We start from the raw sequence: 12,158 nt of genomic DNA, 5'->3' as shown, positions 1-12,158 counted from the left end.
AGCCTTGGCATCAAGCTTGTCTCTCTTTTCTGGATCAACATGAACATAAGCAGTGCAACCAAAAGTCCTCAAGTGTGAGTACTTGAGTTCTTTTCCTGTCCACACCTCCTCTGGAATCTTGAACCCTAAAGGAACTGATGGTCCCCTGTTGATCAAGTATGCAGCTGTGCTCACAGCATCCGCCCAAAGTGTTTTGGGCAGCCCACAGTGTATCCTCATACTCCTTGCACGCTCATTCAATGTTCTGTTCATCCTCTCAGCAATTCCATTCTGCCTTGCCTTACCAGGAACTGTTCTCATCAATCTGATTCCCTCAGCTGCACAGAATGCCTTGAACTCTGATTTGTCATACTCTCCTCCATTGTCAGACCTTAGGCATTTGACTTTCAAACCGGTCTGATTCTCAACTTCAGCTTTCCACTTCTTGAAAGTTGCAAACACATCTGACTTATGCTTCAAGAAGTAAACCCATACCTTCCTGCTGAAATCATCAATGAAGGTAACATAGAATCTGGATCCTCCAAGTGATGATACTGGAGATGGTCCCCAAACATCTGTATGGACCATTTCCAACCGCACTTTCTTTGGCTCTCTAGGAGTCTTTGTGAAGCTTACTCTTTTCTGTTTGCCCATAACACAGCTCTCGCAAAGACCCATATCAACAGACTTCAGACCCTCTAATGCTCCTTTTGCAACCAGCATCTTCATTCCTTTAGTACTCATGTGTCCAAGTCTGTTGTGCCACAGACATGAACCGGAAGCACCTTCAGCAACAGCGGCCATGTTTATACACCCTGCAGTGGTGTACAAGGTTCCAGATTTGGTGCCACGAGCTACTACCATAGCACCTTTCACGATCTTCCACGAACCTTTCCCAAACTCTGCTGCATATCCCGTGCTATCCAACTGACCAACAGAGATCAGATTTTTCTTGATCCCAGGAATATATCTGACATCCTCCAATGTCCACTGGTTTCCCGAGGTGGTCTTTATGCAAACATCCCCCTTTCCTTCAATCTCTAAGGCTTTATTGTCAGCAAGATATACTTTTCCAAAATTTCCAGATTTGAAATTTTGGAACAACTCCTTGCTTGGAGACGAATGGAAAGATGCACCAGAATCCAAAATCCATGATTCAACCGGGCTGTTCACACTAAGGATTAGAGCATCCCCAATGTCCTCTGCTGAATTTACAGAATCATTGTCATCTCCAAATTTCTGATTCTGTTTCTTCTTTGGCTTTGTACAGTTCGTCCGAAAGTGCCCTTTTTCTCCACAGTTCCAACAAGTCACGTTTGATCTGTTCAGGGATTTTCCTCGATTCTTTGATTTTGATCGACCATGTTGATTTTGGCCTTTCGTCTTACTTCTCCCCCTTCGATCAACGCTGAGAGCACTGCCCGATGAATCTCCCACTTCTCGTTTGCGAATACTTTCGCTAAGAACAACATCACGGATTTCATCAAACTTCAGTTTCTCAGATCCACGGGAACTGCTAATCGCAGCAACAACAGTATCCCAAGACTCGGGCAGAGATGACATCAAAATCAACGCCTTAATTTCATCTTCGAAATTAATATCCACAGAATTGAGTTGACTCACAATCATATTGAACTCGTTTATATGATCAGAAACGGATCCATTCTCAGACATCTGTAAATTGAACAATCTACGCATCAAATATACCTTGTTCATAGCCGATGGTTTTTCATACATGTTTGACAGTGCCTTCAACAGACCGGACGTAGTCTTCTCCTTCACGATGTTGAACGCCACGTTTCTTGACAAAGTCAACCGGATCAACCCTAGAGCCTGGCGATCCTTGAGTTTCCACTTCTCCCCCGTCATGGATTCCGGCTTCACATAGGTCAACGGTTCGTGAAGATCTTTCTGGTACAGATAATCTTCGATCTGCATCTTCCAGAAATTGAAATCGGATCCATCAAACTTCTCGATTCCAAGCTTCGAACTATCCATCTTCAGTGATCGTGTTGAATCTCCTTAGGTCTGATACCAGTTGTTAGGATCAAATTCACGCACACACACTAGATGAATGAAGAACACAAGAACTTTCAAGAGAAAGAGATGAGAAATCTAGAGAGAGAGAGAGAAAACCCAATTTTTCGTGGTAAAACCCCGTGAGTAAATTTCCACGGCGGTGAGGTATATTTATTTTAATAAATCAGAGTATTTTTGGTTACAGAGAATAAATAGGAAAACCTAAAATAGAGAATAAATAGGAAAGCCTAAAATAGAGAATAAATAGGAAAACCTAAAATTAATCAGGCTCCACTACCTAACAATTCCATCAGCATGCCCACGTTTGTGTGCAACAAACAAGAGGAAACAATGGGTAACCTTTTACATAAATATTTATAACCCCTTCGGTTTTAGTGATTTATAGTCTCGATATTTATTTTCAATTCATCCGTAACTTAAAAAAGTTTCTTTTGAGATTTACTACAACCTCATTATTATTCCTCTGATAATAACACAACTCGTTAGAGCTTGCTATTAATTTTGTGTACTATCACATATTGCATGACACCACCCCTATTGTGAGCATCTCCTTCAAGGAGAAATTATATCATTATTTTCATGGTCAAAATATTACGAGCAAGACATGTTTCTTGTTTTACTTTTGTTGTACCACAGGTACATAACCAATGACAAATTTGTATTGTCACACAATAATGAACACAACCCTTATAGGCAAGAACTATTTCTTTCTTTTGCCCTTTCGATAGTTCATAACAAACATACCATAATATTTATGACATATAAACGCACACGATCATTGACCGTTCATGTCAAATAAAATTTATATATTTCTCTCAAACCTCCCGTAGAGATGAGATGTGGCATATATCATTTTTTTTTCTCTCAAACATTCCATAAAGGTGAGTTGTGCATATATCCAACCCATAATGATTTTATCACATCTTGACCCATTCTCTTATAGAATGATCGAGCATTCACGATACTCATCACAAGTCACATTCTATCCAAGGAATGAACTAATCACTTATATGTACTTCATTAATTTGCATTATAAGCACATTGTCATGACTTGACTTTAAAATTCATCATATTTCCATGACACACCTCAACATCACTTTGAAAGATCAAGTGTACCATCACTTTATCTTCTTGTCTTTTGATGGAGGATTTATAAACTTGTCAAATTATTGGGTCGACAATATTCACAAGTCCAATGACCTTTAATACCATTTTGATAATAAAAATTGTCTTCACATTTTGAAGGACTATTTGGAGAACTCATAGTGTTATTCCTTTTATAATTACCACAATGATGACTATTATAATTTCGTCCCTTCACGTCCTTTTTCATATCGTTAATTATTTGTCATCTTTCAGACTAATTATTTACTACTACCACATTCATACGATAGAATGGAGCAAGTCAACATCGGATTTCAAAGTTATTATATGTTGCTACCACATTCTTTTCAAGGAATGGAGCAAATTCAATAGGACGAATTTCATGACTTTTCATCAAAGCTTTAGTCATCATTATATCATCACTATGGTGCATTGACTCAAACTCAATGTCTTATCCATATAAGGTATGTTAGGCCAAATTATATGGGACTTGAACCCAGTCCTTATCATCATGGTGCATCAAAACTCAAATTGATGTCTTACCCCCTTGGTGCGATAGAACTTGAATTTATCATCTTATCCTCAAATATTTTTCATTATGTGCATTCGGACTTTAACCAGATGTCTTACCCTTTTGGTGCGATGGGACTTGAATCCATCGTCTTACCCTTCAATCAATGTCATATAAGTCAATACCAATAGAACTCAACCATGAGCCTTTAAATGAAATCAAGAATTATAGAAGCAAATTTAGTCAAATAAAGATTGAGAGTTTTCTCATCTCTAACAATTATAAATATTAATAAGTTCCTCATAATTAACACTTAGAAAATCAACATGAAAATTTACTTCTCTATCCTTCAGTTCTCATAAACCAATGTATAAAATTGTTAAAGTAAAACAAACCAATATTTTTTACATTTTCATATATCACATATATACTAAAATAAATTATTAGTATAAGAGGAATTTTTGAAAATATAAATATGTAACAAGAAAAAATAAATAAAACCTGTTCCTGCTCACAAGTGATTCAACTATAACACTTTTGCAAAGTGCTATAACCTTTAGAGCATACTCGTGCTGATAACGTGTTATAAAATCAAGTTCATAAGAATATAATCATAAAAAGAAGAAGACAAAATAAGTAGATAGAAGAAGAGGACGTTTCTTCTTATTCAAGTATATGTAAGTCTCATCTGTATATCATACAATAGTGAATGAACAACCCTATTTATAGGTTAAGAAATCACTCCAAAAGTCATCATATTAAGTATCATAATAAATAGATATATTCTTATTCAGAAAGATTAATGAAACTTGGTGAATATGAATGGTTGTTCACGTACTAACTTTATGGACTATCCACTCATTCAATGAATTTATAACAAAAACTTAATTTTCGAATATTTTTGTAACAAGGCTATTAAAATCAATAGCATGTTTGATCTTTTGAGAAAAGTTAAAAGTACTTTTCTAATTTGAAATATCTATTTAAAAAAATTAAAATGTTTTATTCACTACATCAAATATGAATTTTAGCGGTAATTAATTAGCGATTGTCACTAAATATGTATTTTTAGCGGTAATTAACACTCTTTGTATATGTCTATAAAGTCTTTAGCGACATTGAATCTAATGACACTTAACTAATGCCAGTAAAAATTTTAGCACTTTTTATTGATGTGTCTACCAATTACCGCTAAAAGTTATTTTTGTCGTAGTGATTAAGCCTCATCCCTCAGGAAGAAAAAGAAGCGATTTCTGTGTAATTTAAAAACAAAGGGGCATATCAGTATAAAATTAGAAATTTGCTAAATCATTGGGTTGTGATTTGTGAATATTTGCTAGAATCAGAATAAATTTATAGAAAATCATTAAATTATTTATGTTAGAAGGTGGGTTGTAATATATTACAGTAAAATTATAATTTTTAATATTTTTAAATTTAGAATTAGTAACTTATTTTCTAAAAGAGCCTTATTTGTAATCTATAAGGGTCGTTGAGATATTGTTGTAACATGTGATATTCTTATTAATTTTTTTTTCTTTTTCTACATTTTTTAAATTGAGTCCATCACATTAATTTACATAAACAAATTATAGCTTCTATTTGATTCGCAAACTATTACATATGAGCAAAATTATTTAACGTATATTCAAACCATATTTTATACCAAAATCAAAAGATTGGATAAAATCCAATTTTTTTAAGGCTAATCATATGCCTTAATCACCGACAATATTCCTACTTTTTTCTACTTTTAATTTTAAATTTAGTCTCCTTAATTATTACATAAAACTATGTAGGTAGATGATGTAGTATTCATTTGGATTTGACACATTCATTAAAATTACATTAATTAATATAATTATTTAATGATATTATCTTTATTAATTGATATTTAGTTAGATCTTAAATAATAGTTTAAGGAAAAAGTAATTATTTAGATAAAATATAAGGAAAAATAATTATATTTTCTTGATATATCAAGAGTAACAAATAAAAATAATTTTTTACTGTTAAAATAATAAATAATTAAAAAGCATAATCTACAATATAAGAATTTTTTTTTTAAAAATCAAATTATAATAATATAATATCGTTATAACGAATAATGATTATAAAGAGGTTTGTGAATGAATTAAAAGATGACCTTTTTATTGGCAAAAAGTGTAGTTATTACACAAAACCATGTAGAATGATGAAGTGTCAAAAAACTCTAAGAATAACACATTTATGATTAATATTAGTAATTAGTAACTAATACATCAATGATTAAATGGACCTAATTGGTGAGTCACAAAAATTTAAATATGACTAGCTAGGATGACTTTTGTGAGTATGAGGGCCCTTCTCCTCCCATCCCCCACACTCTTTAAATAAAGAAAAAGATTTTATTTTATTTTTATATTTTTTAAAAAAATTATAATTCAACGTTTAATTTAACGTTTCACTGAAGAATTATATTATATAATTAAGTCCATAATGTTGATAAGGGGTAAATAGATTGATTTTTCCCCTCAATCGGAGACACTTCATTAAAGTTTCCGTTCTATGATGAAATTTTACTAATAACAAAAATAAATACGAGATAATTTGATAATTAAAAAGAGTAGAAATTGACAAAAATAAATAAATAACAAAAAATTGAGCTATTTTGAAATACTTCAATGTCAATATTTTTCTCCTCACGAGTTTTTACTCATTATTTAGAAAAAATGCTTCGCTTATTCTTAGCTCTTACGTGATAAAAATAAAAATGTTATTTCTTAAATATATTCTGCTTAAATAATATAAATATATTATTATTATTATTATTATTATTATTATTATTATAATAATAGTAAATTTGTCAAATAAATGTTGTCACATGATTTAAGCCTATTAATCACGAGGCAAATAACAAATGCATATTAACTGAAGTAAACGCTAGTCGAAAGAAACGTATTGATTCTTCTTAACTAACTACAAGACTTTATTAATTTATTAAAATTTAAAAGCAATTTGGATTTTTTTCCATTGAAGCAAAGCTCAAAACTTGTTCAATTGGAGAATCCAAAAAAAAACTTTATTCTTTAATAATCTCTCTGCTTCTCTTTCTTATCTCATTTTTTACTCTTTTTTTTCTGATTTTTTTTTATAGTTTTTAAACACTTAAATTCAATCATTCAGCAAAGGAAAAAAACTATTTCAAGTCAAGATCATCTATTTTCTAAAGGTACATTTTTTTTTAATCAGTTTTAATTTTTATTTATGTTCTTGTATGTGTTGTTTTTTCTCTGCTTTTTTTTTTTTCTGAATTTTTAGAATTTTCTGTTGGATTTATATGTTTATTACTGCTCCATTGGATATTTGATTTTTTTTCCTAGGCTTATTTAGCTGAATTTCAAGTATTCTTCAAGATTCAATCTTTTCCAACAAAGTTTTTGTAATTTTTTTTATTTATTTTTTTGGCAAAAAAAGGTTAGTACCATCCTTTTTTTTGAAAGATTTTACAAAAAAAATGAAAATAAAAAGGTAATTTTTTAGTTGAATTTTCTTCCAATTTCAATCTTCTGAATAATCAAGCTATTAAAGGAAAAGTTACAACAAAGTTTTTTAGGAACATTTGTTGGGTTTTTCTATAAATTGTTGCTTTGAACTTTTTTTTTTTTTTTAGAAAAAAAAAAGAAAATACTACCTCTTTTTGAAATATCTTAAAAACCTGAGTGTGAAATCTTGAAAAAGATAGTAACTTTTTTTTTTCTCCTTCAAAAAACAGTTGAAACAAACACTTCAAAATTATTTTTTGTTAAAAAGTTTAGATTCTAAATTGCTATCCAAATTAAGTATCTTGATATTGCAAATGAAAATAATGTAGTCTGTTTCTGCTTAAAGATTTGTAATGTCAAAGTAGTTATATGATAATGTTAAAGAAATGCCAAAAGTATCTTGTTTTGAAATGAATTGGACATGAATGGGGTCATATACTTGATTCTAAGTAACTCGGAACTTGGACCAAAAGTTTTGGCTAGGCCTTTGTATTCTCAGTACTTATGAACTCTATATGTAATCTAGTAAGTTGCCTTTTCGAGTATCTAGAACCCATGAACTCAAAATCCTAGCTCTGCTTCAGGGAGCACCTTGGTTGGAATCCGAGTCAAAATTATCATGTAGGGGGTTTGACGAGGTGGAGTTTACCATAAAAGATTTATCTACTTGGTTCACGCCATCAAGTCGATCTTGATAGTACGAATATGAGAAGTGTCATAATCGCATTGATGAATGAATGATGTCCTCAAGATTTTATAGTTAGGCTTGTAAAATATATGTTTCTCTTCACCTGCTTTCCTCTTCAATCTTAGTCATTGGCCAATGGAGTTGTTCTGAACATCGACGTATGTTGCTTGGACTCTTCTGCCTGACCTGTATCAAAACCTCCAAAAATGAACTACTTCCGGTATATTTGAAGAGTGTCGTCAGCAACATAATTGAAGACACTATTATCAATCTAAAGTGTGTTTCACTTTGAACTATTTAGCCAAGGTTTCCCCATAGAGTTCTCCAGTAAAGTGTTTCTGACTTTTGTTGATAGTAATTGCAAAAAAGCAAGTAGGGGCCGAGAGGTAGCGAGATTTTGAAAGTGGTTTCGTTATTTTTTAAGTTGTATCTATTTACATAGAGTTTATCTAAGCTTTGAGTGTACACAACATCATTTCTATGAGGACATATATAGTTAAAAATGAAGGCACTGGTGTAACATCATCGATCACCTGGCCCCTGTTACATTATCGTTTTGTTGTTGTAATACATTGAAGAAATTTTCACAATTTGATTGTTGAATGTGCAGAAATAAGGCGGTGTCAAATCATATCATGGAGGGCAAGCAATTGAAGTTTAATCAACCTCTTTTGTCAGTAAGACGAATCTCTCCAGCAATGATTTCCCAGAGAGATGAGAAAAAGAAATTCGACAATTCCTTTCCCACTATGACACATCCTCCTCATTACAAATCAGAACTGAACTCAGGATTAGTCGTAAAGCCAGGAGCTGTTCCTTTCCTCTGGGAACAGACCCCCGGAAGGCCAAAGGATGAGAGCAGACCACAAACTCATTTCACGGAGAAACCTCCTACCGCACCAAAGCTTCCACCTGGGCGGAAGTTAAGAGATAACCAGGATTTCAATCAAACAGGAAAATTTCAAACAGCCATGCTGAGTTGCACTTCTTCTTCAGATGAAAATGTAAAGAAGATTGAGAGTTTTGACAGCTCAAAAGAGGTGATGCACGATAAGGAAAAGATCGAATCGGAGAGTGATGATGAAACCTATTTGGATGCCCTGGATGCACTTTCAAGAACTGAATCATCCTTTCTAAATTGTAGTGTAAGTGGCTTAAGTGAATTTGATGAGCCGAATGCAAAACAGTCTCAAACTTCTTCAGCAAATCCGCAGACTAAGGATTTCATGATGGGTCGATTTCTGCCAGCAGCTAAGGCAATGACTTCAGACAAGACTTCAGAAACACCTTACTATGTCCGCAAGAAGCAAACACCTGTTGTGGATCAACGAAGACAGACGAAGAATATAATAAATAGGGATAGACAGCCTCAGTTGCGCTACGGACCTAGTTTTACGCTTTATCATTCCCAAGCTCATGATTATAAAGAAGAAGAGGAAGAAAGTGATGATGGCTGTTACGAAAGTGGAAATTTATCTACTAATATTTGTGGACTGTTGCCTCATTTTTGCTTGAGAAGTTCTTTTCGTCTTCTAAATCCTGTACCTGCAATGAGTGCTAGACCTCGAATACCCATCTCTCCTGTCAGTAGAACACAAACTGGATCCTTTTCTACTACTTCTTTTAGCGGAACAGAAAATGAGGTATGAACTTCCATTCTTTTTTACCTGGCACTCATTTCTTTGCTTGATCCACTCACGTTGTGCTAAACTCTCTTGCCTAGATTTACTTTGACTAAACTATAATTATAATTCTTGTTATCTTTTACAGCGGTCAACATCTGATGTAAGTGAGCAAAAGTCTGTCGTTGGATCCATAACAACTCAACTACATGAGGATAAGAACGATGTTAAGGGCAGGACCTATTCAACTTATGCCAATGACCCTTACAATAATATGACAATGCTTGGCACGAATGCGGAAGAAAATAATCCTGAGCTCAAGTGCTTGTCTGATCAGAACAATATCAGGGAAGTAGATGTTTTAACTCCTGTTGTAGAGAAAACTCTGTACATAGATATTGTGCATAAAACGGATTCGTCAGTTAAGATATCATGTTCTCTAGATAAAAAACCATCCAAGTTACGACACAAGGACGTTGAGATACTTGAACAGATGATAAAACAAAAACCATTTTTAGATTCTTCACTTTATTCGTCTGAGACTTCATTAAAGCCATATGTTCAAAGGAAAGCTGACTACAATCCACCACGTTCAGCGGAAAGACTGAACAATGAAAGAGAGACGAAAGCATGGACATCTACGGGTCAAGCTCGAGATTGTTACCAAGATACAACGACCTTAGCAAAGTCTGACAGTGATGGTGTAGAAAAAAATAGAAAGCCAATTCCGAGAAGAGAAAAGTTAGAGGACTCATGCAAAGTGCACCCAGAGTTTCTTGCTCCACCACCTTTACCAAAATCTCCATCAGATTCATGGCTTTGCCGCACTTTGCCTTCTTTATCCACAAAGAATGCATCTTCACGGGCTTATATCGGGACAGGACTGAATCCTAATAACCAGTCTTCTAAGCCACTACCTAGTGATTCCAAGTGGGAAACAATTGTTAAAATGACAAAGAAGCAACAGCATCTGTGAAACTCTTTGAGGTAAATTCTTCATTTCTTTCAATGTACAAGTTTATTTATTTGTCTCCTCCCCGCATCCTTCGTTTTTCGAGTTCTGAAAGAGTCCCACATCGCGGCCCTTTAAGGAATGAGTGGTCTCTTTAATTTGATTTGGGAAATCCTCACCTTTTGAGCTAGCTTTTTGCGGTTGAGTTAGGTCCAAGATCCATTTTCTTACGAGAGTGAAGGGAATGAGTTATGAATGTATGCTGATTGTCTGATCCCCCACCCCCCAATTCCAGTTTATGTGGCAACACTTTTTTTTTTAGTCTGTTCCAATAATAACTTTCTAAACTTAGAAACAATTTAAGTCGAACTTCTGTTTTATCCTTGATGAGAAGCTTTTATAGCCACACAAATATCATGACATGTTTATGTTCACAAGCCTCAACAGTCTTCACTTATTTCTTGAACTCGATGCCTATTCTGTTTGTTAGTTTCTCTGCTTAGAATTTCACCATTCTGTCAGGAACTCGGGGCTTTGACATATTTAGGAGAAGCTCAGCAGAAGATGTAAAGGCTTTTCTGAACTCCTCTGGTTTATTTCTCATACTTTCTTGTGCATATCGAAAAGTAAGATTGGCGCGAAGGTGTCCAATAATATATTGTTTGCTGTATAGACTCTATACTTTCTTCAGTTGTAATGGCTTTATAACTGCAAACTCATACCCTGTAATTACATGATGGAATAAGAGTTTACTGTACAGATGATCCTGAAATTCAATGTAAAACTTTAATCCCTTGCATGTTGGGATTTCTTGTTTCTGAGAAAGGTAAATGTATTGATATTTGAACGAAAACTCGAACTTTAAGTGGAGAAAGATAGAGGGACGTAACCTTACTCCTACTTTGTGAAGGATTGCCAAATGATACATCATAATGTGGATCTACATTTTGAGTATAAATTGAACATGTTCATATTTTCCTTCTATATAGACAAGATATTAGTAATAGTCATCATTTGTCTAGTTATCAATGTTTTGTAAGCAATTTGGTTATCTTTAATGCAAAAGTATTGAGATACATAATTCTGTAAGAATATGTGAACTAAAAAGAACTCTTGTGCCTTGCTATAGTCTAATGAATTAACAGTGATTATTTGTGAAATGGAATATAAATTCTGCGTAGAATCGTTGGAAATCTTACTGAAAATACTTGATCACGAACATTGCGGGGAATTCTTTCAAATTCAAAAGAAAAAATCAACGACTGATGTTGCGTCAAATTAACTGAACATCAAAACATCACATGACACAACCCGCAAGTACAAAGCTCTTGATATATATATGGGAAAATGGTCAAATATGCCCCTAAAATATTCAAAAAGGTTTAGATATACCCTCCGTTTAAAGTTTGGTTCACTCATGCCCTCGCCGTCCAACTTTTGGTCCAAATATGCCCTTATGGGCGTTAGTTGCCATGTTGGACATATCTAACTCATTTTTCATTTCTTTAAATGCCACATGGAATTGTCATGTCATTTTGACCTTACCACATGTCATTTAGATGAATATAAATGTCATGTGGTAAGGTCAAAATAACATGACAATTCCATGTGGTATTTAAAGAAATATAAAATGAGTTGGATATGTCCAACATGACAACTAACGCCCATAAGGGCATATTTGGACCAAAAGTTGGACGGCGAGGGCATGAGCGAACCAAACTTTAAACGGAGGGTATAT

The 12,158-nt window shown here is 33.7% G+C and overlaps 1 protein-coding gene across 1 annotated transcript; it reads left to right on the top strand.

The window, feature by feature from the left end:
* Positions 1-6,637: 6,637 nt before the first annotated feature.
* On the top strand, positions 6,638-11,273 carry LOC107005609. Its single transcript, XM_015204251.2, has 4 exons — positions 6,638-6,845; positions 8,457-9,489; positions 9,617-10,455; positions 10,943-11,273. The coding sequence occupies exons 2-3, from the start codon at positions 8,482-8,484 to the stop codon at positions 10,442-10,444; spliced, it is 1,836 nt and encodes a 611-aa protein (XP_015059737.1). The 5' UTR covers positions 6,638-6,845; positions 8,457-8,481; the 3' UTR covers positions 10,445-10,455; positions 10,943-11,273.
* Positions 11,274-12,158: the final 885 nt, after the last annotated feature.

Source organism: Solanum pennellii, chromosome 12 (assembly GCF_001406875.1).
Source record: "Solanum pennellii chromosome 12, SPENNV200".
NCBI classification, from domain to species: Eukaryota; Viridiplantae; Streptophyta; class Magnoliopsida; order Solanales; family Solanaceae; genus Solanum; species Solanum pennellii.
Note: the sequence above shows the minus strand (reverse complement) of the source record. Positions and strands in the feature narration are given on the sequence as shown.